This window comes from Artemia sp. Qi Xiang Cuo, chromosome 9 (assembly GCF_049724085.1).
Source record: "Artemia sp. Qi Xiang Cuo chromosome 9, ASM4972408v1, whole genome shotgun sequence".
Taxonomy (NCBI): Eukaryota; Metazoa; Arthropoda; class Branchiopoda; order Anostraca; family Artemiidae; genus Artemia; species Artemia sp. Qi Xiang Cuo.
Window position 1 is genome coordinate 73,797,800 of NC_142802.1, and position 27,721 is coordinate 73,825,520.

Below are 27,721 nucleotides of genomic sequence, written 5' to 3' on the forward strand. Positions count from 1 at the left end.
AAAAGTATTCAGTTGAAACTTTCAGGTAATGTTGAAGGGATGTTTAGCTAAATAAGAAGACACTATGTACATCCAGGTTGTCAAGAATAAGTGTCTACAATATGCCAGGGACGGCTAAGGGTATTAATTGCTGATTCTAGGTGGGAGCAAAGGGCTAGCTAAGCCTCGAAATTTCCACGGCGGTGGTGGGCATCCAGGCAATGAGGCTTGACCTTCCGTCCCTAGGCAGCATAGGAAATCCGCTAGCGCACCTCAAAGTGGTGAAGGGGTGTAAACATCACTGAGCTCCACGCCGAGCAAGGTGATGGCCAACGCGCTTCGGGTGACCGCAAGACTGAGGACCTTGTGGTGTACCTTATCCCCAAGAAACGCTCAATGATGATGACAAATATAATGGTGAAAAGTTTGGCTACGGAATCCCCGGTATTATGCAATGCGACAAGAATGGCGCTCTCGTCGAAAAGTATGCTAGCTACCGTCTTATCAAGAAGACAGGGCCTGAATATCGGCTGCTGGAACCTGTGCTCGATTAAATGTTCATTGACACCAGCTTTTGTAGCTGATGAATTTTATCTTTACAACCTTGATATTCTATGCGTTTCTGAGACGAGACTAAACGGACGCAACATCTTGACCCTTGAATCCTCGGCCTGGAAGGCGGTCTCTCTTTATAACTCGGGACCATTAAATTGATCTGGCCGAGCAGTAGTAGGTATCCTGTTGTCCCCCAAAGCAGTCACTGGGCTCATCGAATATGAGCCTGTGTCTAAGAGAATCATACGGGCAAGAACTAAAGGTCGCACGAACAATCTGACTGTCCTTAGCGTTTAAGCCCCAATAAGAGATGCCACTGAACAGCAAAAAGATCAGATTTACAGTGACCTGCAGACAGTCATTTATAAGATTCCCCGGAAAAATATCCTCCTAATTGGAGGCTAATTCAATGCCAGAATCGGCGGAAAGCTGAATAACTCGGAACAGGCGATCGGCAAGCACGGCCTCGGAGACAGGTGCACAAATGGAAACAGGCATTTGCTGTTCGCAATGCAGAACAATCTCGCTGTGGCTAACACCTGGCTTAGTCACAAGCCGTGTCATACGTATACATGGGAATTCCGCTATGGAAGAATAAAAGCCTAAATAGATTATCTCCTTGTATCCCGACGATTGAAATCCATGGGGTTGGACTCGAGAGTGCACAGAGGTGCTGACACGGGATCGAAAAATGGATCTGACCACTTCTTGCTGAAGAAAAGGCTAAAGTACAGACTTAGTTCAAGGAAGATTACTATGCCGAACCAGAAAATAGATGTGTCGGAGCTGAAAGTAGATGAGTACCGAGGAGAATTTGTCCTTGAACTCTCAAACCGCTTCGCTGTCCTTCAACATGACACTGAGGAGGCAACCCAGACTGATCGGTGCCCCAAGATAAAGATTGAGAAGAAATGGAGCAAATTCAAGAACCACATCAATGAAGCTGCTTCAAACATACTTCGGTTCTTTAAGCGTAAAACCAACAAATGGATCTCACAAAAGACACTCAAGCTCTCTGCCAGGAAAAAAGAAATGCCCAAAAAGAAGTCCCCCACATACAAAGCGCTACGACAAGATTGTCACAAATCAGCAAGATCTGACAAAAAAACCTACTGGTCTAATGTTGCCAGTGATATGGAAAGAGCTGCATCACGGAACGATACACGAAAACTCTATCAGATACTTGAAGAATACACTGGGAAGAAGAAGCAAACTACCATCCCCTCGCTTAAGGCGAAGGATGGAAAAATACTCACAAGCAGCGACGAAAATATCGAAAGATGGCGAGATCACTTCCAAGAGCTATTGAGACCAGGAGACAATAGTAATCGAAAGCAACCACTTACAGCACCGCAGAACCCCCCGCACCACCAGGCTTATGAATATGTATGTACGGATCCACCCTCCAGGGATGAAATGATTAAGGCGATCCAAGTTTTGAAAAACCTTAAAAAGCCCAGGAATAGATGGGATTCCTGCCGAGCTACTGAAACCTCTCCCCGAGGTGGCGGTGAATGAACTTCATAGCGTGATAACCGAAGGCTGGGACAATGAATACATCCCAGATGACTGGAAGACCTCAATAATTATCCCTATCTTCAAAAAATGAGGAAGGGTTATCGATAGTAAACCCTGCCGGCGAATCTTCAGAAGAAACCCAGAGCCGCATATCGTCAGCATAGAGTGTCTTCCTTCAATTACGGAATTATCTCTGGAAGCGGAGCGAAATATCGCCACGCACAAAGCTCAGAGTGTGCGAAGCTATGGTTCTCTCTGTCCTCCTCTATGGATGTGAAACGTGGTCACTTAAAGCAGCCGAAGCGTTGAGCTTGAATATATTTAAACACAAATGCTTGCGCTATATCCTGGGTATCCGCCTCTCAGATAGAATCTCGAATGAAGAAGTAAGGAGAAGATGTGGGGATCGCCCACTTGTCTCTGACATTGTTAAGCATAGGAGACTGAGATGGTTTGGCCACACAATAGGTAGACCAGATGACTATATAAGCAAAAAATGTCTCAAGTGTCTACCATTACCTGCACGAAGGAAGAGGGAAGGACGCAAAAAGAAGACGTGGCTAGCAGCAGTTAAGTCCAATCTGGAGCCAATCGGGGTATTCCAAAAAAACGGCCGTCGCTGGGATTACCAGTGGCTGGAAATGGTGGAGCCTGCCACCCTCGAGCGAAACCTATGGAAGGAGACATATCGTCATCTGCTGGGCACCACTATGAGTCTGGATGCGGCTTGAACGTGCAACAAGTACAAGTAAGGGTATTAATCCAAAACTGTCAGGAGATGTTGAGGGGATAGGGGTAGGGGGTGGAATTAAACCAACACAATATGCGCATCCAGGTTGTTAAAAAGGGTTGCTATAACGTGTTGTGCTTAACGATGTGGTCCGTGTGCAGAAACATTTTCTTTCCGACCAAGCTGTTAACCTGCTAAAGATAAATGACGTAGTAAAATCATTTGTGGTCCCAGCCAGCTCTGTAGGAAGAGGAAGGCCCTCTGGTGGTGTTGTCGCACTCATCAATAGCACCCTAAACCCCTCCCTTTATAAAACCGAGGAATTATTTGTTGCTGTTACGGTACACAATATGGTTGTCTACTCAGTGTATATGCCAACAAATTACAGAAATGAAATATCTGAAGAGCGATTTAGTGAGGCATGTAGCAAATTGTCAAGCTCGGTGAGCAGATGTCTAGTGAAGATCTTGTTTGCATCATAGCCGGCGATCTAAACTGCGACCTTTCTGATAGGAATAATCAATTCAATTCAAACTTTTTATTTCCTCCGAATAAGAAGAGTAAAAAAAAAAAAAAAAAAAAAAAAATTACCGCTAATCAACAGGCCATAAAATTTTTTTAAACTATATAACAACAAGTACGCAAAGGCCTTCAATCAAACTTACCACAAAAATTAACACTTCATTCAATAAATAATAAATTAACACTTAAAATTAACGCTTCACAAATTAACACTTCATTCAATAATTAATAAAAAAAAAATCAATTAAGCTTTGTGCGCAGCATTATATAAATTATGAGAAAAAAGAGGTAATTTGGATAAAAATTTATTTTGCGTTTTCTCCAAAACATCAACAGGGTTTTTTATTTTATATGTATTCAATAAAAAAGTATTTGATTAAAATTTAGAAAAGCGGCAAAGGAACTTAGCAAAATTAAAAATTGTGGTTTTTACATGCGCAATGTTACTAATTCTAAAAAATGGTAGAAGCGATGAAAAAACTAAAATCTGAGGCAAAGCGACTGTATTATATACCCGAGCCAGTGATTTCCGAGAAAGAAGATCGTGAAGACAAATTACTGCCCCGAAACTAGACGCTATTCTACTTTTATCAAAAGTAGAATAGCGTCTAGTAATCCCCTGTAATCCTGCTATTCCCTGTAATCAGAACATCGATTCGTATTCCCTCCTTTTTTTGAAAGAGGTGAAGTGGTAGTACGAGAAAAGCTAGTTGGAAGAACTCCAGAAGAAAGAATATTAGTAAAAAGAGTAGCGAGGAGAATGATTTCTTTGGGGGATGCCCATTTTATATGGTTTGAATGTATACCATCATGATCAAAAGAATGCTTACTTTTTAGAGCTTTAATCGCTGCCGTTACCTCTTCAACAGGAACAGATATTTTACCATGTGGGCGGGACTTTGAAATTTGTTCCGATAATAAGGAGTCACGCCGTGATTCAACTGCCACATCACCGGGTGAAAAAACATTATTATAATGAGTTAGCCAATCATCTAGTTTCAGAGAACTATTAGAATCTGGTGAGCAATTATTATTACGACGTCTAGAATTAACCAAAGTCCAAAGCTCATTCTTATCACTAGTAATCCTTGAACCAATTTCATCTTTTACAATTTCATTATGCAAACGCAACTCAACCCGAAAAACGCGTTTAGTTAATTTCATACCATCATAAAATGGTCCAGATCGCGGTTTTCCCGCGCAATTCCAAAGGTAACAAGCTTGACATGCATTCTTTTGGCTTTGCTTTAAAATCGGGTGAAGGTTCCAACCTAAAACACGAGAACCATGACGGAAAGAATCAGTCGTAAATGCTTTATTAGCCCCAACTTTTAAACTATGAACAATTTCAAGGTAAAATAGATCAATATCAATTTGATCAACATCCTTAGAATAATTTACAACTATTTTAGCTAAAAGAGCATCTGATTCTTCATGATATTTGCACACTTTTTCCCGATCCCAGATCATTTTATTTACAATTTGACTAGAACGATGGATAATTTTAAAAGATGGAATTTGAATATTTAAATGAAAAGAAAGGCAAAAATGGTCACTAATATGCATATCCAATCAAACATGAACAGGCTGTGGCAATAACGCAGCACTTAAAAGAAGAAAATGGTCTAGATTAGAGCAATAATTAGAATTAAGAACTTGCGTAAAATCTGCATTCTTTGAAACTATAGTAACGACCAAAAACGAAGATAAAAGAGCGGAGAAGTGGAAATCAGAGATAGTAAGGTTGCAGTTAAAATCCCCGCAAATAAGCCACTGGAAATCTGATGGAACTTTTGCCACAAATCGCGATAATTCTAAACATGCAAAATTGAAATCAAAATCCGAATCAATAGTATGATAATTTGTTGGTAAATAGCACGAGAAAACGATAATCCCTGGGATTCGAACAGCAACAAAATAACGATTAACGGCAAACACTGAAACTGGAATATTCTCTCGAATAAAAATGCAAACGCCTCCAGATGGGCGTCCACCTGTAGGTGTAGCTGGAGATATAAAACACTTAAACTGCTGTGACAGGCTCGAAAGAAGACTAGTAGAGTGGTCCAGAAGGTGATGCTCTTGCGTTTTACGTACATACACAACTCGGGCTCAACATCTAGCCTCGATTTCATCCTGAGCTCACCGAAAGGCCCAGCCTGTGGCCCATGTTATTTCGATATAAGAGTCTGTTTCCCGATTATGAATGCTTTTCAAGTTACCCGTGCTCTACCTGACAATCCCCTAGTGCTCGGAAGTGGGCAGTCAAGACTGACTGGAATAAAATTGATATGAATACTTACCATACAATATTAGACGGGATTCTTGCCAAGTTTAGAATACCTTTCCAGTTATTACAGCAGAATACACTGATTCAAGAAGAAGAAAAACAAATGTGTATGAACATATATTGCACCGAAATTTCACATGCTTTAGAGTGTGCAAAGACAGCTGCTGTGCCTAGTCAGAAAGTTGGAATCGGTACGGAATTCCCGAAATGTCTGAAAATCCTGCTCTTGGTGACCCATGTGTAAGAGCGAAATTCTGGAATCAGCTTTGGATTGAGTATGCTTCATTCACCAGATACATGAGCTTTTGAGGTTTAAGAAAAAAATCATCCGGTACCGCTGTTCCAAACATTGCCCGAAAAACTTTGTCGATATTCCAACGTGAAGCTGCAGAAAATTTGAGTCTTTTAGTCCCCCTATTAGTTCGGTTCCCAGGCAGTCGTATTTGGAGCCGGTTAGACTCAAATGTTTTACTGACTTCTCAGAGTCTTTATCTTCAGTCCAAATAGCAGATAATCGCAACTGATTCGAGTTCAGTTTCAGTCTAACTTGATCTTTTTGTGGCTATCATTCTTAGCATACTGCTGTAGTGCCTGAAAACAAAGCTTCAAACTGAACACACATTGCTACTTTCATCAACACCGCTGCACCACGTGCCTGAAAACAATCTAGTGCCTGAAAACAATGCTGCAAACTGAACACACAATGCTACTTTCATCAACACCGGTGCACCACATGCCTGAAAACAATGCTGCAAACTGCAAACTGAACACTGAACAAACTGAAGCTAAAGGTGTCGGTTAGGGTTATGTTTCTTTAACCAAGATGAATCAAATGTGGCTTCATCAATCTTAAAATACAGACTACAATAGAAAACTATATTTTGGCTTATCTGGACAAGTTTCCAAAATAGGCCAAGAGCCACAGTCCACCTTGAATACAAAGCCTTCAAGAGAGTCTACAATGAAACAATAAATACAGAAAGTACTCCAAAGGCAAGGGACGCCAGTCCCTTTTGCTGCCTTCTCTTTAAAATTTATTTTACCTGTAGTTAATCAACATATAGTAGCAACACTGTAGGCAGGTCTTGTTTCAAGAGTTTATGGAAAGCGACGAGTATGACTTTTTCCATTCAAAAGTGACAAAAATGACTTTGCATATAAAGAAAAAAAATTCCCAAGTAACTTTATAAGAGCGTCATTCATGCTTTACTGAAAATCATGAATATTTAAAACTTTTTTTCTTTTATAAATATAGCATTAAAAATCAAAACATGCTGTTAAATAAAAGCACCGCATATTAGACATTCAGTTTATTTTATTAGTTCTTTTCAGTCATTTAGATTATGGTGATTTTATTTGATTTTTTGTTTTTCGTCAATAATTTGATAAATTAAAAAAACACTGTTCAAAAACATATGGTTTTCAATAACAGGCAAATGACGCAATAACCTTTAGAACGTCTAGAGGGGGGCAGTAGCCTGTTTATAGTAATGTCTGTCCGGTTTAAGGTTGATTATTTTCAATAAAAATTTCCCGATAATAAAAATTAAAGGATAACAAAATCGGACCCAGAGGGTCCGATTTTGCACATGCCCCCTCCCTAGAAGGTCAAAAATTGCACTAGTTACTGGGGTAGTTGCCGGTGAGGCAGCCCAAGTTTCGTAGGAAGCTTTGCAAACTTTCTATTGCAAACAGAGCAACGGAGCAAGAGAAGAAAAACGTAGATTGCGAATAGATTAATTTTCATTCTAATAGAGTGGATTTTATATATATATAAAAAAAACTTACCAATACAATTTCCAACCCATGGACAGTGGTGATCAAACCTTGCAATACATCGATTGCAAACGGAGCAATGTTTTGACCTAATGGGTCTTTGAACTAGACATGTGGTGCAAAACTTCTCGAGGTCGAAACCGGTTGTTTCTGCCAGTCGAACTATTGACTAAAATGGACATTGTTAGTTAGAAAGGAAATAATAAAAATAAAATTTGATTCTATGACAAAGGTTGAACAGTTAGATATAATAAGATTAATTTTTTTAATCGCTATTACAAGCTAAATTTTATAATCCTAAATAATAACCAAAATCTATTAAAACACAAAATAAAACAATAGTTTACAATGTTTGAACAGAATCCTTCAAAAAAAAAAAAAAATCAAGAAATAAACCAGATCTTTTTTTCTTTCTTTTTTTTTTACCTCTGTTGTTGCTCAATTGTTTTTTTTGAGTGGATGTTTTAGGATGATGGGTGATATTTCTCACTTGCGATTTCTAGAGAGTAATCCTTTTAGAGCAGGAGATGTTCTTTATGATGATTTACTTCCGGAAAGTATAAATGTTGATTTCCCCCGCAAAGAGATAGTTGTTATGTGGATGTGATTTCTTCAGGATTAGAAGTGAATGCAAGGTCGTTTTGCTTGTGTCACTGGAATCTCCAGTTAATTGATAATGTGAATAGTAAATTTGATGTAATTGGCCTTTGTGAAACTTTTTTAACTTCTAAGCATGTTCTGTCGTTATATAATTTTTCAGGATACAGGCTTATTGTAAGGAATAGAGAGAGAATGGGACGTGGAGTTTCGTCATTTTTGGTTAAGGGCCATTTTGTTGCTAAAATAGGGGAAGACCTATCAGTTTGGATAGAAGGTAAGATGGAATCTCTTACTCTTGACCTGGAAATTGGTGGAAAGGATATATTGATTACTGAGGCTTATAAACCGCCGAGTACAGTTTAGGAGGAGTTTGAAAATGGTTTTAGTAGTTTAATGGATGCAGTAGAATTGAGTAATCTGGAGTGCATTTGCATGGAGGATTTTAATTATGATCCTCTAAGTTTTTGTAATAATAATTTAGATTTTTGAAATCTTTTCTCCAGTTATGATTTTTATCCATTAGTTGGGATTCCGACTCGTGTTACGGGACAGTCAGATACACTTATTGACAATATTTTTGTACGATCCTGGGTATTACATGGCTGTTCTGCAGACGTTAAAGTAAGTGAGGCTTACAATCGCTTTCCTATAGCAGCACTGATTTTATGTCAATATGTGATAAAGAGGACAGGACAAAGTTTAAAAGAAGGCAACTAAAAAAAGAGAACCTACAGAAGTTTAGAGAGGAACTAAGTATCGTGTCATGGAAACCAGTTTATGAAGAATCTGAAAGTGCTTCTGCGGCGTTCGATTCAAGTTCATGGACATATTGCAGCCAATATTTGAGAGAACTTGCCGAGTAAAGAGCATAAAGGTGAGGAAAAAGGATCCCCGGAAACCTTGGGTAACTATAGAGCTACTAGACTTAATTATAAAGAGAATTACATTGTATTTGAGTTACTTAGATAGTAACCATAGTCAAGATCTAAATGAATTTAAACAAATCTATAATAAAGTAAATCGGCTAAGCGGTCATGCATTCGTGAATATTATGGAGAGAAATTTAAGGAAAACAAAGGCAATACGAAAGCGACTTAGAATATTATAAATGAAGTCGTAAATAAGAAGAAAGAGACCAAGATTCCTGCTAGTCTGATTTTTGATGGTAAATCTGTTGATGGAAATGATGAGGTGGCTAATTTGTTTGGTGAATATTTTTCTAAGATTGGTGAATCAATAAGTGAGAATCCATACGATGAAAATAATGAAATTAATAAGACGTTTCGTGATGAAAGGGGAGTTGGACTAAAAATATCTACATATGAAGCGAACGTTGGAGAATTAAAACAGATAATAGGATTGGTAAAATCAAGTTCTTCAGGGAATGATGGAATTAATCTGAAAACGTTCAAGCATGTTATGGTATATTTGTTGCCTTGTATTGTTTATTTGATTAACGTTTCTTTGCAGAAAGGTGAATTTCCTACTCGGCTGAAAGAGGCTAAAGTTATTCCGCTTCACAAAGGGGATTCAAAGTCTGATCCGTCTAATTGGAGGCCGATTTCAATATTGCCCCTATTTGCTAAACTGTATGAAAAAGTGATGCATCGACGACTTTATAACCATCTGACTACTTACGGTTTTCTTAGTGATACCCAGTTTGGATTCAGGAAAAAAACACTCTGCAATACATGCAGTCCAGCACCTAAGAGATTTCATCAATGGTGATCTCGAAAAAAGTGTACTGGTACTTTCAGTATTTATAGCCTTTAGAAAGGCTTTTGCCACGTTGGTTCATAAAATTTTTGGCGTAAGGTAAGCCGTTTAGGGATCCAAGGGGTTATTCTGAAATGGTTTGAATCTCATCTTAACCAGCATATTATTCGAGTCTCTATTCAAATTCTATTTTACAAACTTTTATCGTTAATTCTGGTGTGCCTCAGGGTTCCGTGCTTGGCCCACTTCTTTATCTAATTTACGTTGCTACCATGCATTTTTATATATCAGATGTACTGGTAACGTCTTTTGCTGATGACACGGTGTTTACGATTACAACTACTTGTCTGAACCAGTTAATTGAGAAGACAAATAAGGCCCTCGCTGAATTGATAAGTTTTACAAATTCTAGTTTTTTGGTAGCTAATATTTCAAAAACAAATTTCATGATTTTTGTAGAAATGGAGTTTCATGTGTTTCAGATAATAAAATTGTTTTTAATGGTGATTTTTTAAAGCATGTAAATGCTGTTACATACTTGGGCTTTAGTCTTGATTTTAATTTAAATTCGAAAACACATTGTGATCTTTTTGCAGCTAAGATTTCAAGAGGGTTGGGCGTGATAAGAAGACTGAAAAATCAAATACCGTCAAATGTTTTACTTTTACTATATCATTCTATTGTTAGCCCTTATTTATCGTATGGTTGCATGCTATGGACTAGTAGTTTAATTTCAAGTTTTAGAAAGGTCCGAATTTTACAGAATAAAATAGTTCGTATTGTAGGTAATTACATTCAGTTTGAAAATAGCCCGTTGAATTGCTTCACAAGTTTGAAAATTTTAAATATTTATCAGTTACGGGATTACCAGTTAGCAAATTTTAATTTATCAATATTTGAATAAGTGTTCACCGGAGGTATTTTGGGAAATTTTTGAAGCTATTTCATCTTATCACTGCTATGAGACTAGAAATGCGAATGACCTTGCATCTGAGTTCCGGAATGCTGAACGTGCTGCGTTTCTGCCTCGTTTTGAGGGACCGGGGGTGTGGAATTCCCTCCCGGACGCTATTCGACGAGCTGATAATGTAAGCCGGCTCAAGCGTAGATGGAACCGTTACCTTTTGGGTGATAATTTGAATGATTAGAAATTTGAATGTGAATGATGTTTGGTATGAAAAATGTTAGGACAGACAAAGGTCGCATTTTTGCAAAATTACCCAGCCAAAGCACACCACGTCGGCTCTATAGCTTAGCTGATATTTATTGATTTTGTCATAGTTGATTAAGTTAGAAGTATCTCATTTTTTTCTCTTTACCTCTGTTGTTGCTATTTTTTTTTTTTTTTTTTTTGAGTCGATGTTGTAAGGATGATGGGTTATATTTCTCACTTCCGATTTCTAGAGAGTAATTCTTTTAGAGTAGGAGATGTTCTTTATGTTCATTTATTTCAAATGTTGATTCCCGCAAAGAGATAGTTGTTATGTGAACTTGTAGCTTTATAATAATAGATTTGAGCTATCGTAAATAAACCTTCTGTTTTTTGTAGACGGCTGCTGTAAATTTGTTTGTATTTTTTATGTTAAAAAAATTAATTTGATCTGATTTGAAATAAAAAGAATATTTTCTTCAAAACAATCAAAGGCAGCAGTCATTTTCTCTTATGACAGATAAACTAAGTAACTTAATTAAAACTGAATTAACGCTATGTCGTAACCACTATATGGATAATACTGACGGAGGGGGACAAAGAACCACTATTTTTATTAGGAGATGGATTGAGACTGCATCAAAATCTCGTTAATATCTAATTGAAAAGAATTTGTTTCGTTTTTGACCATCCAAATTTATCTACTTTCGTTTTTTCCTCCTTTTTTGTATTTTGGAAATTTTCAGGGATGCTATGGCTAGAACAAGGCTAAAAAGCCTTGAAATATGTTTCGAATTAATTCCTCTTTTTTAGGGGGGAAGGGGAGGGAGAGGCTCACTCCCCTAATGGAGGCAAACAAGAGCCAAACTCTTCAGTTTTCTCAGACCCCTTTTCTCAGTTGTTCTTACTATTTTTCCTTTGAAAATATACAATAAAACAGAGATAAATAGGCAATGAATTTACAGCAGTTCATTAAAGCAGTTCATCAATTCCATGAGGGAAAACAAGAGGTAAACAAAAGTCAAAATCTACAAGATGGTAACTTTTATGTCATTTTATGAAATTTTTATAGTAAAAATTCCTTCCCCAAAAAATTTATAGGAATTTCGAACCCCACAAAAATTTCCGAAAGCGCCCGAAACCCCTCAAATGTAGCGTCGAATCAAAATGGAAAGAGTACCATTACAATCATGATGGTCGAAAATCTTCAAGAGATGATATAAACCTCCCAACCTTAAGCAAAAAGGAAAATCAATTTTTTGTATTTGAAGCATTCACGTGTTTCCGTTTTCCCCCAGGAATGATAATATCAAACCAGATGCCGTAGAATGTTGGGAGATTGCTCATCTGAAAAGAAATCCCCATAACCAATGCGCTTCGTCAAAATTCCAGAGAATGGAAATTCTAAGACATCCAATCAATTTTCCATGGCTTACAACCTTGAAAAGAAGGTTTTGTGCCTCCCATCTTGATAAACCACACCCCAGTTGCGTTTTCTGCTATTTCAAGCCACAAAAATTAGTTTTTGCCCAAACAAGATCAAAATGTCAGAGAGTGAAACTCTCAGAGACCCAATCGATTTTCCACTTTTCCCTACACAGAAAAGCTTGAGCCCCTATCTTAAAAAAGTGCGCTCTGAGTAACAAATGACGACCTTTTCAAATAATTAAGGGCATCGTCCCACAACAACAACAAAAAAATTTTCTTCCTCTTTAGGCAATAAAACATAAATTTTTGCCAAAAAACATTCAAAATACAAGGAAATGCAAATTCTAAGATAGCCAGTCGCCTTTTCATGGTCTAAAACGTTGAAGAGGAAGTTTTGAGCCCCTCCCCCCACGCGCTGATCTTCAAAATCAAAGCAAAGAGGATTTTCCAGCCATTCTGTGCCACACAACAGGCTAACTTTTGCTCAAAGAGGGCCAAAATACCGAGGATTGCAAATTCTAAGGTTATCAGTCGCTTTTTCATGGTCTAAAACCCTAGAGAATAGGTTTTGAGCTCCCTATCATAGGCAGCGCAATAGCACTGCTTAAGTAAAGAGCAAAGTGGTATCTATGTATTATATTTATCCACCAGGTCCATTCCTATAGAAGGAGTTATTGTAGAAACTTCAGACGGGGCTAATACAATCGCAAATTAAAAGTTCTAGTATCTTTTTTTTCAGAGTCAAAGTGATTGTAGGGGCACTCACGCCCATTATCCCCTCAGGGCAGCCAATAAAAATGTTGAGATAGCCATTTCGTTCAACATAGTTAAAAGGTCCAATAACTATACCTCTGGGAATGACAACCCTCCCTCACATTCCTTGGGGCAAGGGCAGTAAGTTATGCAATTCACCCATTACTTATAGCATTTGTTATTGGAAAAGGGGGGCATGTTTGACCATTGCTGTCCAAAAAGGCCTAGAGTATTAAGGGTGAAGCTTTCAGAGAACATGGAGGGGTTTCTTAACTAAATCAAAACACACTATGCGCATGCAGGATGTCAAAAGGTCATATCTCAGGAAATGCTTAGGGTATCAAAGTTGGAACTTTCTAGGAATAATGAGGAGGATGATCAATTGACCAAATGGCAATATGTGCATGCTACTACTAATATTATTAATACACTTGCTACTTCTACTACGACGACTACAAAAGATAGGGGTATTAAAGTGAAAATTTCAGAGAATATTAAGGGAGAAAGTGAACTAAATCATAAACAAACTATGTGCATAGAGGGCGTTTCAGCAATATCTTAGGAACGACTCACAGTATTGATTTGAAACATCCTGTTTAGGTCTTTTAGTAGAGCACTAGTTTTAAAATTTTACAGGTACTTGTTTATTTAATATACTTAAAAATACGAAAGAGCATTGACCCCCAACAGAGAGCAGAGCTCCTAAGGTTGGGTGTGTAAGTAATAGGACATAGACAAAACAAGACATCTCGTCATAAAAACAGTAAAAATAGCAAAAATTAACATGATTAACAAAAAAACAATAATAACAAAAACCTAAGAAACAAGGAAGAAAGGAAAGGATAAAAGAAATGCTGGGCAGGAGGGGCGTAGAAGGCCATCCCATCGTGGGGACAAAAACCAAACCCATAAAGAAAATATCGTAAATTTTAATGAATTTTAATATTCCATCATCAAAGGTCTAAACAAACATTGAAAAACAATCTTTAATATTTGTTTCTTTAAATTCAGCTGAGATTTTTGTGATGGATAAATCTAAGTTTTATCATTCAGCTTACATTTATTAGGTATTCGAGCGTACCACGAGTCAGGTTATTTAAGCTAGTTTTGCAGATGTACCTTGGGTAATCTACGAAGCAATAATTTTTGCTCGTTTTCAACTTCGCTCTTTAATTCCGTAATAAAAACTTTGTATCAAAGAAAGTAAATTTCAGTAATATATCATCTTTAAGTTTCAAGGTTTCTATGGAAAAACAGGAATTTATGTCATGTGCCATGTGGAGCAAATGGCTTGATTGGTTTCAGGTCTATCCATTCATCGAGCCAGAATTACGGTATTACTTAAGACTGTTTCTTAGAGAATGATCCAAGCTTCCTTAAAACTAGCAAATTTTCTGATCCTGACCTTTCTAATGACCTTATTAGCGTGTTATTTTTAATATAAACAAATACTAAGTAATTTTTAAAAATGTAACAAAATTCAATTTTAACGAGGCCACAAGCCCAATTTCGCCTTCAATTGCAAAACATTAAAGATCCTTGTATGATTCAGGTTCGAATAAGGTGCCACATACAATATCTTTACTAAAAGTTTTGGCGGTGGAGGATAGGAAGATGATTAAGGAGACCAAAGGCCCACGCCGGTCTTTATTAAAGAAAGACAATTTCGATTAATAAAAAAATATTTCTAGAAAAGACTGTTTAAGGGATATTAAGCCAAAATAAACGAAAACACTACATTGGAGAGAAAGATCGTTACTTTATATTTGCTTTCTGTTGTGCTCTCAACGATTCCAGGATCTGACTTCCAACATTTCCAGAACGAATAAAGAAGAAACAAGGAGAGCAGTAAAAAGGCTGATGTTGGCAGCATACCAAATGCAGGACTTACTACGACTATCATCACTATGTATATCCAAGCCTATAATGATATACAATCTTGAATAACTTAGATATTATTTTTGCTTAATTATTTTTTAACTTGGGAGACCTGTCAATTTTTAGATATACAAATTTTACCTGCTCAGTTTCACAGAGCCTGTCTGTCGACGCATAAAGCGTTAAGGAAAAGTAGGTGCATGAACTAGTATAATCTTTGTGATATCCAGTGGAGCAACATATACAGTGGAAAAGGCCATAATTTCCACTACATAACAAGTTTTTTATTCTTTTAAAAAACAGAGTTGTGAGAAAGAGTAAAACATTAGCGTAAAGAGCGAGGCGTTGAGGAGGGGACAGCCCTTTTCATATACGGAACAATTTTCGTTCGTTTTAAGTTTTAATTTCGCTCCTTACTTTCAGTTAAAAAAATTGTTTTTTTATTTAATTACTTGACATAGAACACAAAGAAAAAAAATCGTATACCCGTAAACTCGTATAGAATCAAAAGATCGCAACACAATGTACATTGTCTAGAAAAAGACTTATCGAACGTGAATCACAACTCAGGATAATTTTAGTAAGACCAGCACATCAGCAAACGCAAAGAATTAAAACAGCACATGTATACGCAAAAGTAAAGATTTGGTCCCTTCCAACTCTTTCGGAGATAGATTGGTTCATGTGGCAAGGTGTATTCTTGGCTGCTATGGCGGTATGGGCCACGGCGTCAGGTGGACCTCCCCTGTGAACTGCCTACTCTTAATTCAAAGGGGTGCTAACGCACTGGGGTAACTGAAGGCCTGGAGTACCACCGGTGAACCTAATTCCCATGAAACATCATGAAACACTGGACCATAATAAGAGATCAATGCATGCTAAGGCGTTTAGCAACGTCCTCGGCGAAAAATCATGAATCTAGCACCGCGATGAAGATGCTGAAACAAATCTTGAGAATAGCAACTTGGAACGTTAATTCCACTAAATGTGAAGTACACTGGCTTTTGAGGGACGGAGAAGTGTATCGTTACAAGTTATATCTGCTATGCCTAACGGAGACCAGAATGGAAGATTGGATCAAAAAAGTAATCAACGACCCGGTCAGTGGCAAGAAACTTCAGATCTACTACTCTGGTTTCAGTGACGGATCCGGTTTACATGGCGTCGGATTCCTCCTAAATGAGACTATAGAATCAGCAGTCTTGGAACGGGAGCCAATATCGAACCGTATAGCCCGGATCCGGGTGTTAACTACCTCTTTAAAGTCACAGTCATCACTGCCTACGCACCGCCCCGCGACTCGAATAATCCACTCCAGCAGACGATAGACAATTGCCCAAATCGAGATCAACTGTTTAACCAAGATTGCTGGAGACTTTAAGGTAAGGATTCGTCCTCAATTCGACACCTATGAGCATGCTAGTTTTGGACCGCATTGCCAAAGGGAAAGATACTCCGACGGTACACGTCTGCTAATACTGGCTATGCAAAACCATCTGTAAGTATCAAATACGCTCAATCAGCACAAGAGCCCTTTAATGTGGAAATCAAGAGATGGCCATGCCCTTGCTGTACTTGAATATATTGACCCATCAGAGATGGAGGTCACCCGTAGTCAATTGTAGAGTGTTCAGGAGCCGACGCTGGATCAAAGAATAAAAAATAAACTTTTTCGCATGCTGACCAATGGTCTGCGTTACGCAGAAACCAATCTCCTGATTCAATGCCTTCAGCCAGAAGTGAAATGCGTGGTTGGGAGCAAATCATCTGACGCTTCCTGTGTTTTTTCCCCAGATTTCTCCAGGTACCCATTTAGAGCTGGGTCGATTCTGGCTGAGCTAACGAGTCACACCATTGATCCCCTTTCCAAACCAAATAACCAGCGACAGCAGGACTCGAACCCCTGACCTCGGAATTTCAAGTCCAGAGCGCTAACCATTCGGCTAGGACGGCTCGATCAAAGAATAACTGAGATCACTTCCTCCTAGTAACAACAGTAAAGCTTAAACCTTCTAACTGGGAGAAATCTAGACCGCCCCCAGAATTAACACGGAAAAACTCCAAGTTCCAGAAGTACAAGCTGAGTTTTTAACCTGCAACTGAGAAACCGCTTTCAGGTCCTGGAACAACTGGAACATAAATCTGATGGAACGGCAACCGAAACCATAGAGAAGTCCTGTCAGATAATGAGAGAAATCACACCAGAAGTTGCTGGGCAGGTTCTAGGAAAGAAAACACGGGACACCAAGAAATAGCGCACCCCAAAAACACTCACTGTTTTGGAGGACAAGGGAAAGCTCTAACAGGGCAGCATTCAGAAAACTGCGCAAGAAAGCTCACAAGCTGGATAAGAGGCGCGAAAAGCCCTACTGGTCAAGCTGCGCCAAAGAGTTAGAGGAGGTAGCAACCAAAAATGAGACCCGCAAACAGTACCAAACTTTCGAAGAGCTCTGTCTGAAAAGAGCAGTACCACGGAAAACGTGAGAACAAAATACGGAACCATCATATCAAACAGTCAAGAAAGATTGGATCGGTGGAAAGACGATTTCAAAGATATGTTGAATAGAACAGGGCAGATTAAACCCCAAGCGTCGAGCCAAATCTCTCATCATATACCACTGCCACCAGAGAAGCAGTGTCCATGTGAAATATCACAGCCGTCAACAGAGGAAGTCAGAGATGCCATTAAGTCTTTGAAAAACGACAAATCCCCAGGAGAGGCTTCCCTACCTGCAGACTTATAAAGCAAGCCCATCACTCGTAGAAAGCCATGACGGAACTTAATCAGTAAAATCTGGAATGCAGATTTTGTCCCCCAGGACTGGCGCAACATCACTATGATTCCTATCTTCAAGAAGGAGACAAAGGCGAATGCAAGAATTACCGGGGAATTTCTCTGATTGGCATAGCCGGGAAAATTTTTGCAATAGTTGTCATAAACCATTTTAGAAAGGAACGAGAGCAACGGACAATAAGATCTCTCTGGGCTGGGTTCCGCCCAGAGAGATCCACTTCTTCAACATCAATTCATTTATGGACAAGACACCGTCACCATGTTTCTCGATCTCATCACCGCTTTCGCGACCAACTAAATTCGTCGACCAACTTAAAGCTTATTACGAAGATACAAAGACTAATAACCAAGTATATGGCGACCTGACAGAACTCTTTGAAATAGAGTGAGGTGTTCGCCAAGCCTGTCTAGCGTCCCCAAGTCTTTCCATTTTCATAGTAGATTGTATTTCAAAGGAAGCATTGAACGAAGAAGATGGCGTGATGTTTTTATCCGAAGAAAGCGTGGTTGACCTCGAATATGCTGATGACACTACTTTCCTGTCCGACTCAGCACTGAAAGCGCAAGAAATGATAAAGATTGGCGGCAACGACAGATATGGCAGGTCTCATAATCAGCAACTACCCAAGAGCCCGAAAACTGGCTAAGAGCTATTTGCAACACCAGACGGTCGCAACGAATCAGCAACCATCAGCTCATGAAGATGTGCGGACAAAAGCTTACAATGTCCAGCATGACAAAGAAAAGACACCTTAAGTAGCTTGGCCATGCAATGCAACGCCAAGAGGAAACTATAACACGCCAGGCCCTTACTACAGTGCCTCCCTCCTCTTGAAATAAAAAACAGGGAGGCCAGATCAAGTCATGGCAGAACATCGTGAATAAGGATGTCAAACCACTAGCTAGTTTCTGGAGACATGGCTACAAGTTGGGCAAGTCGTGGCTTCAACTCATTCGACCGCAGATAAAGGATACATCACTTTGGCAGAACCTGCTCCAGCAGCTTCTTGGTACCGATTGGGACTAAATAGCTTGTGCCTCGTCTTAAGCAAGTCCCAAGTAAAGACAGTGAGAGAAAACACAGGACAATAGAGAAAACTTTGAATATTTATATACATTGAAAACAAGGATGCAATAAGAATATTTCACTCGAGACTTCTGCTCATCCGTTCTCAGTGTGAAAATGTATTTCACACTACAAATATATATATATATATATATATATATATATATATATATATATATATATATATATATATATATATATATATATATATATATATATATATATATATATATATATATATATATATAATTTTACTGATAACCCAGAACCCATAATTTAACTGATCTTTATGAATATTTTATGTATCTTTGTCAATCAATATAAAAAATAACAATAATTAGACGGTTTTCGCTTATTATTACACAGTTAAGAGAACGAATCTTCTGCATATTAGTATTATTTTCCCACAATCTTCAAAAAGTTTAAAGTGTTTTCATTTTATTAACTTACGTGTTATTCATTATTTTGTTTAGATTAACCTACTTTGAAATAAAGTATCTTAGTGTGGGACAATATTAGTCAGTCTAAATTCAAGTCAAATCTTTATTCCCTTCTCTGTCTCTTTTCTTTCTCATCCTACGCTCTTTTTCTCTCTTTCTTTCTCATCCTCACTTTTTATTTGTCTTAGCTTATTTTTCTACAGCCACTTCTGAAAATGGCTTAGAAAATAAAAATAAAAACAACAACAAAAATATAGCAATTTCAGAAGAAAACTTACTTTGGTTGAAAGATAAATTGAGATCGGAACAATGTTAATTGCATTATCATCAAATAAATATTTGGCAATCAAATGAACAAAAAGCGCTAGCACACCCAGTAGAATAGACTTAACCAGATATGTGGAATCAGCATTGAACAGGCAGCCCAGTAGAAGAAGAACAGTAAAAGGCAGTCCCACCATTGAATATTTCCGTATCCTCTAAAAACATAAGATACACATTAGAATCATGTCGATTCGGAGTCAGAGGTCAGCTTAGAGTGAGATAGATAAGAGATTCATTAAATCATTATCACAAGCCCCGAAGGACCGGATTCGAATTTCGGAGTCAAAATAACATAAGTAAACACCGAAACTGGCAAAGAATGCCAAAACGAAAACGAAAAAAAGAAAAATCAGAATGAAAAATCATTCGTCAGTCAATAATTTAACTGGAAAGTGTCAATAAAAAGTTAAAAGATGAAAAATGGTCAAACTAAGCTAGAAAAAATAAATACATACAAAAGAAGTTAAAAGGGACCCTAAAAAAAGGGGGGGGGCAAAACAATCGAATAAATAAAAAAACTCGGCAGCGCCACCATCAAAAAAGAGGAAGTAGCGGAATATTTTGTTTATTTTTCCTGTAATGAAGGGGACAAAAGTTTTTTCATATCTGGAGGCAAGGCAGCGACTGGGGGACAAAAAAGGAATAGGTTAAGAAACAGCTCGAGGATGCCGGAATCAGGATGGGGAGTGACGTATGGGGACAATACTTTCCGTGCGAGATTTTTCTATTGTATTGTTTTGCAAAACGGAGGCACAGCGTAACTCTCCTGCGCTCAAGGATTTCTAAACTAGCTTTTCTTAGAAACAGAGAACATTTGAAAAGTATTCGCAGGGCTCTTTTTTTGGATGGCTTCAATTTTTTTCTGTCTTTATGGGAGATACCAGGGTGCCAAACTGGACAAGTATATTCGAGATGCGGGCGGACAAATTAAGTATAAATCCTGAAGGAATGGGAGGCGGGACACAATTTATTTAGGAGCTTAAGGAGGGAGATAGACGCATTAGCGCTATGGATGATATGAGTAAGAAGTCCACAGACGTAGGACGAGGTGAAATATCACTCATCGTTTGACACATGGATAATTTTTGTACTAAAATTCATCCTGCATCACGAATGTTTCCAAAGTTTTGTATTTTGAGTTAGTTCCATAATTTAATTTCCTAATTCCTTTCAATGATATCCTAAATTTTAGTAGGTTCACGGTGTACCAAAAAAAGCTACTCAGTGGACATATACTTTGCACAATCTTCAAAACTCTCATTTAAAAAGTTTGCAAAAACTTTAATTCCATAAAAAACGTTACAGTCGTGTATATCCAGCTGCTGAGCCAGAGGGGCAGATTTAAAACAAGACCTGAAAATCTGTGTAAGATACAATAAGAATTTTCTTCACAAAAGTGTCTTTCAAAGCAATACAACATACAGAAGAAAACAAAAGAGAAAAGAAAATCAAAAACTAATAAAAAAGAGCAGGTCAGATGATAATTATTATCAACATTAGTTCTTTTGTGAAAAATAAGGTAAAGATAAATAATAAAAAGGACTTCAAAACTATAAAAGTATATAAAATTAGAAAAAAATAAGAAAGGAAAATAGACCACAGGATCAAGAGACATCCGAGGTAGGACAGGGATAGGTTCATTTGGTATTATTTATGCTTCCATTACACGTTTTCACGATGCTTCCTACTTTATGTCACAGCGTGGATTGGATTATAAGTTTTCACACTCTAAATCTTTGAAATCCTATTCTTTCCGGGTTATGGAGGGCAGAAACAAGTATCTCTGTATGGCGATTCATCCTTAAGGGTGAATCGTTGAGTTTATTTGCTTGCAATTTTTCCAAGAAATGCGGCGAATCTCACTGGTTGAAAATTCCCAATAATAGCAAAACTTGATCATCTGTGAAAAATAAAGTGATAACCTAGCAACTGTATGTGTTGTTTTTCAAAATGATTTTTTCTTTTATTTCCAATAGCCATGATGGATCAATGAGACGCTAATATTTATAGATTAGACAAGCTCCGAAATTCAGAGTCCTATTGGGATGGAAGTCTCCACAGCAGATTTCACAACTATACCAGGAAAAATATTGAAAATTTGAAACAAAAAATTGTGCTTGAAAACAGAATTATAAGATTTCTAGGACCAAATTTATTTCCCCAAATGACTGATCGAACAGACAAAACCTTTTATGAGACAAATACACGTTTTAAAGATAAAATATGGCAAGTTCTCATAGATTGTAAAATCCAGTTCAAAATCACTCAAATCACAACTGTTATTTGCAGTATCTTGACAAGCAGGTAGGAAGAATGGCATTGGATAGACATTACGATGATTAACCTATAGACGGAAATTCATGTATTGGCCATCTCGCTTTTTTATAAATGGCTGGACACACGAGGCATTGTCTTCCAGCGTGATTATGCAAAAAATGACCTCTCTTGTTAACAGAAAAAGCAGAGCTTCTTTTGCAAACATTTGTGATTGTAAAATAAGGATTTTCAAAAGAATAGTCTGTTTTTGTTCAAGCCATAAATTCACTCACTAAGTAAGATTTGGTGAGGTTAAAACGCTATAAAATAGTTCGAGAAAACCCAGAATTTGGAATATTGAACCCAAAAGCCTCGAACTTAAATATGTCAACCAAAATCACCCAAACTAGCATTGATCTAGAGACAATTTTAGCACGAAAGCGGACATAAGATAGGCCCGCAAAGAACAGATGTGACCATATTCTTCTGGCTTTGAAAATAACCTTTTTATATTAATATAAAATAAAATGTGTAATAAATAAAGTATAAAATAAATAAAGTGTAAAAATACATTAGTATATAAAAGGACAGAGCAAACACCTTTCTTGAGAAAACGACCCCCTCAAAAATAACTTCAAGAACTCTTTTTAAACTAGATAATTATGTCACTAAATTCTTCGATGTGACTATAGAGCCATGCAGGGCAAATATATTCCAAAATCGGGCGCACAAAAGATGTGTAAACAACTAGGGTATGGAATTGGAGGCAAGTTATCTAGGTATAAACTTGAGCTACTAGAAGCTACAGTTATGGTTGTAAATATATAGATAAATGCTGTTTGTCCACATTATGACTTTCACTTATTTATCATTTATATATACAATCAAATGTCTGATTGCTTGGGGCTTGAGTAGATTGTTAAGCTACTCAAGATTCTGTAGAAATTATCTTTAAAAAACAAATCCCGTCATGCGCAACACAGGAAACGCAGTGAAATCTCTTCTATGCAAAAACAAAACCACACAGCTTTTATTTTATAAAAAAATAGATTTGTAATAAAATCTTTTTTTTTAATTATCCCCTCAAAATATCTTTTTACAACCATAAACATTTTTTTCTTACGTGATTTACTGGAATTCGTATTTCAAATCCTCCCTCTCAGAAAAGGTCACCTTAAACCTCCTGCAAACGTGTTCCATCAAGTTTATTCCATTTTGATTTCTCTTGTCCGTAAAAGTGAGTAAATGATTAATGTATCAAAAGAATAAATATCAAATAGGTATCATTGTTACTCTAAGGGGTTTCGGCAGGATAAACAGGAGGTACTCCAAGGGGTATAATATGAAGAAACAAAAATACATTTTATAATATTTTTTTAAACTGAGTGAGATGCGCTCTTAACCTTTTTTATCTTGATAGAAATTATAGGCTTTTTACATGAGGTAGCAGGGATTGTCTTGGTCAGGTTGTACATTTTCCACTTAAATGGCAGGCCATTTTTCAATTCACGTGAGACTTCAAAAATAACTTCAAATATTTTATTTGTTCTGAGGCTCTCTGGGCTACTTAAAAAATTACAGAGAAACGAGACTAAGTTGGTTTTAGATTCTACCCAAACTGCGGATATTTGATGCAATTGTGGTGCCGGTACTACTGTGCCGCTACGAGACCTGGCGCTTAAAAACCTCAGAAGCCCGAGATATGGATGCCTTCTATAAAAAATTCCTTGGGTATTTCCTGAAAGCCCGGCGATCTGCGAGAGTCAGCAACGATGCAATCTGCAGCAAAGCTGGAAACCAGCCTCCCATGTCAAATGTCATGAAATTCAGACGTCTCAAGCGGTTTGACCACGTACTACGAGCTGATAGGTCTCCTGTTGCTGTCGTGGAGGAAGCCAGCCAGCCATCGAAACAAATCCTGGTTATCCACAATCAATTCCAATATAGAGCCGCTTGACGGGTTCAGGAAATGCAGCAGACGCTGGGATCGAGAGTGGTTGTCTATCATCAAGCCATCAGCTGCAGACAGACCTTCCTGGAGCCAAACATATCCTCGGATCTCGAATGCCATGAAGAGCCAAGAGCTTGTAACATGAAACAAATACAAGAATCCCAACGGTCGGAAATAGATCGAGCAGGTTGCAAAAGCTAGATACGTAAGTCGAACCTAACAAAGTATTCCTTCAAGATTTAAGGCCAAGGTTTACATATTATTATATTGTTGGCATTCATCCAAGATCAAGGGACACTTTTATATAACAGTAATTAGTTTACTTCTTTTTTTCTTCCTTTCCACAAACTTAATCACTATATGAAAGAAAAAATTATTGCCAAGGGCATAGAACATGCACCCATCTTATTGCTGGATTGCCCTCTAACAACCTGAGCAAACATGTATTTAAGAATATTTTGATTTTAATTCAGCGCAAAAGATGGCACGGTTCAAGGAGCATTTTAACAACATTAGGTAATTTCTTGGAAACATTGCCTGTTATGACATAGTTTTGCATTGGGGTATATTCTTCCAAAGACCGACCCTTTCAGGAGAATTTGATAAGTTGTGACCAAAAAGTAATTGCTTCATTTTTGTCTGTTTCAAATGCGACCCTAAAAAATCCCCCCAGTATGACCTTTAATTAAGATATATGCAACAATATTAATATTTTTCCGAAAGTATTTTTATACAGCTTCTACAAACTGATATTCTAAATATTGGACTGGAGCAAATTCTTCCAAGGATTGTTTCAAAAGCCGAACATCTAACGAGAAATTGATAAATTGAGGGAAAATAAATATTTATTGTTGTCTGTTCCAATCTCTACCTTATAAAATTCACCTTATAACTAAAATGTTTTTAACTTTGGTTAAGATAGATTTAATAGCATTAAAGTTCTTCTGAAACCCTTTTTTATGTACAGCTTCCGCAAATTGATATTTTAGAATTTAAAGGTTCCAAGCACATATTATTACATTCACGTTTTCTGCCATTTTTGCAAGGATTTCTAGCCAAAATTCGCGAACTCATTAATAGAACGGTCTCATTACGTCACAAGATAAATTTATTGGCAATAGATCACGAGACATTAAATACTGATTTTCTTCACTTTTACAACACGTTAATCTCCCAATTTTTTGGGAGATTAATAGAACGGTCTCATTACGTCACAAGATAAATTTATTGGCAATAGATCACGAGACATTAAATACTGATTTTCTTCACTTTTACAACTCGTTAATCTCCCAATTTGTTTGGAGATTAATAGAACGGTCTCATTACGTCACAAGATAAATTTATTGGCAATAGATCACGAGACATTAAATACTGATTTTCTTCACTTTTACAACACGTTAATCTCCCGATTTGTTGGGAGATTAATAGAACGGTCTCATTACGTCACAAGATAAATTTATTGGAAATAGATCACGAGACATTAAATACTGATTTTCTTCACTTTTACAACACGTTAATCTCCCAATTTGTATTGGCAATCGCAAAATCTTTACAAGAACAGTTCCATTACAGTATTGGGTAGTCTTGAAAACTCTGGAAAGTTGCCAATATTAATAGGGCTCTACTGTTCAGTAGTGTTGGATGTTATTTGTTACGCTTCTTGGTATTCAATATAGAAGTAAAATCAAATTATTATCAAAGATATGATAGATCAGATTGTCAGAGTGCTATCCCAGCACTGAGATGGATACAGATTCAATACCCTAGGCAGTTAAATTGTTTATATAGTGATTAAGTTTGCGGAAAAGGTAAAAGAGAAGTGAATTAATTACAATGTAATTATTAAAAAAAAGTGTTTTTTAATCTTGGAAGAAGGCCAGCGGTATAATAAAATGCAGATCTTCGTCTTCGATCTTGAGGGAATGCCAATAGATTTTCCAAGATATATCGAAATTTCGAGCCGAATGTCGTTAATATAATGGTCTTATTAGATCATATGATAGTCTGGAAAGCTCCTATTGTATTCGTATTGCACATTACTGCGGATGACATTCCTAACTTTAAATAGAAAGAATTCCTTATACTATCTCTAGGAGCACAGTAGTTATAAAATCCCAAAGGGGACTGGCACTATTCCATGTTCATTGTGCCTTTGGTATTCCCCCTCGGAGTTGTTTCTTCTACATCATTTGCCAGTATTAAAACAACCAAAACAACTTCAAGTCTTGCAACTGTCAGATCTGCGAAAGCCTGGCTTAACTTCTGCAAAACTGCCAAGTAGGTTATCTTATAGATTACACTAGTCAGTCAGACCGCTAGAAATATGTTTTCTGCTAGGATGGCAATGATCCTATATGCCATGTCATCTGTCAGATCAAAACACTCTGGTAGGCTTTGTGTCAAGGTCATTCCAATAAGTTGTGAGTATATCTTTTTCCATTATAGTAGGTAGGCTCTTATTCCATTATGGTAGGCTACTCAATTATGGTAGGCTTCCTGAACCACATTCCGGTAATTTCCTTGACCAAGATTTCGGTAGATCCTCTAAGCAGAATTCAGTTAACTCGCTTTGCTGAATCCGGTAGATTCCATGAATTAAGATCTGGTACATTATTTAGCCAAATTTTAGTATGCTGCCTTAGCATAAGGATTTTGATACTTTGCCTATGCTAAGTTTCGGTAGATTACCTTAGCAATAATCTAGCAAATCCCCTGGGTAATTATCCAGTAAATTTCATAAGATTAAACATTTAAATAATTTTGCCTGGCGCAGAATCGTCACAGCAGTCCAATATTAGCCATTTTTCTTCCAGAGCATCAAGAGAGAGGATATCCTGATGCTCTGAGGGCTGAAAGGGGCTACATGAGAGATGTAGCCCTCCTCCCTTCCGTTGGGATGGCCTCACATCCTAAAATGAAGAATAGTATATGTTCCTCAATATTTTATGTGTGGGAGAATAGATCTAAGCCATCCTCCTGGGTGTAGGAATAATCTTGGTTATATATTTTACTCAATCACTAATAGAGATTTCATATACTTATTTCTTATGTATATATATATTTTGATTTATGATCTTGTATACTGCGTTTTTCCTTATATGAACGAACTTTGAAACATTATTAACAACAAACAAATAACACAATCAACAAAATTTCGCTCACCTTTGAATCTTTTATTCTCCCTAGATATCCAATATCCTTTTTGGGAAGGTATTTTTCAACTAACCGTTCAAAAATTTTTTGATTAAGCCATTTTGGCCGCTCCAAAACTAACTGTGTAAAAGGAGTAACACCCTATAAATAGAAATAAAATAAATGAAGCAAACTAGACAGACTGCCAAAGATTGTCCTTTCTGGCCAACCGTCAAGGGCTAGACGGAAACAGGTTGTCCGCGGTTGAGGTGGGAGGGTGTCGTAAGGAAAGATTTAAGAGAAATGGGAACTTCCCAGGAGGGTTTAAAGATGGAGGCTTTGAATAGATTGGGATGTAGGAGGAGTGTACGTAGCTGTGTCGGCCTCAGGCGGCTTGGTGATGCGGTGAGTTGTTAGTAGTAGTACTACAAATTTAAACAAAAACGATTTCACAGATACATAGGGATTCAGACATACGATGGAAATTTTTTCAGGAGGGTGGGTGGAGGAGAGGTCTTAAAAATTAAATTAAAATACTTAAATATATATATACATTTTTATATACATTTTACATATTTGCACAGATAAATAAAAGAAAAGAGAACTTGAGTGGCAAAATTGAAGGATTTAAGAGACGTAAATTAAATAGAAATTATGAAAAAACACTGAGGTTTACATAAATAAGAGAGGTAAAGTGTTTCAAAAACACGCACAAAATGATGACCGAAGAGTGATCACCTAGAATGGGATGATAAAAAGGTTAATGCAATCTTCTAATATCCCCTATCTAGAAGAGATAATAAAATTCAAGAATAATAACCTGAGAGGTCACGAGTTTAAGCTAACCGAAAACCATTTCAGGA

At 37.3% G+C, this 27,721-nt stretch overlaps 1 protein-coding gene across 2 annotated transcripts in view; it reads right to left on the reverse strand.

The window, feature by feature from the left end:
• The window catches only part of Hip14 (palmitoyltransferase Hip14), a 53,749-nt gene that overhangs the window by 9,626 nt on the left and 16,402 nt on the right, over nt 1–27,721 (reverse strand). The window contains exons 5-8 of one of the 2 annotated variants that reach the window (XM_089094178.1): nt 26,889–27,020; nt 19,474–19,674; nt 14,777–14,938; nt 7,383–7,539 (exon numbers count right to left, since the gene is read on the reverse strand). In XM_089094178.1, coding sequence (XP_088950304.1) covers nt 7,383–7,539; nt 14,777–14,938; nt 19,474–19,674; nt 26,889–27,020 — 652 coding nt within the window. The remainder of the gene's footprint in view (nt 1–7,382; nt 7,540–14,776; nt 14,939–19,473; nt 19,675–26,888; nt 27,021–27,721) is intronic. The other variant, XM_089094179.1, reaches the window with a different exon arrangement.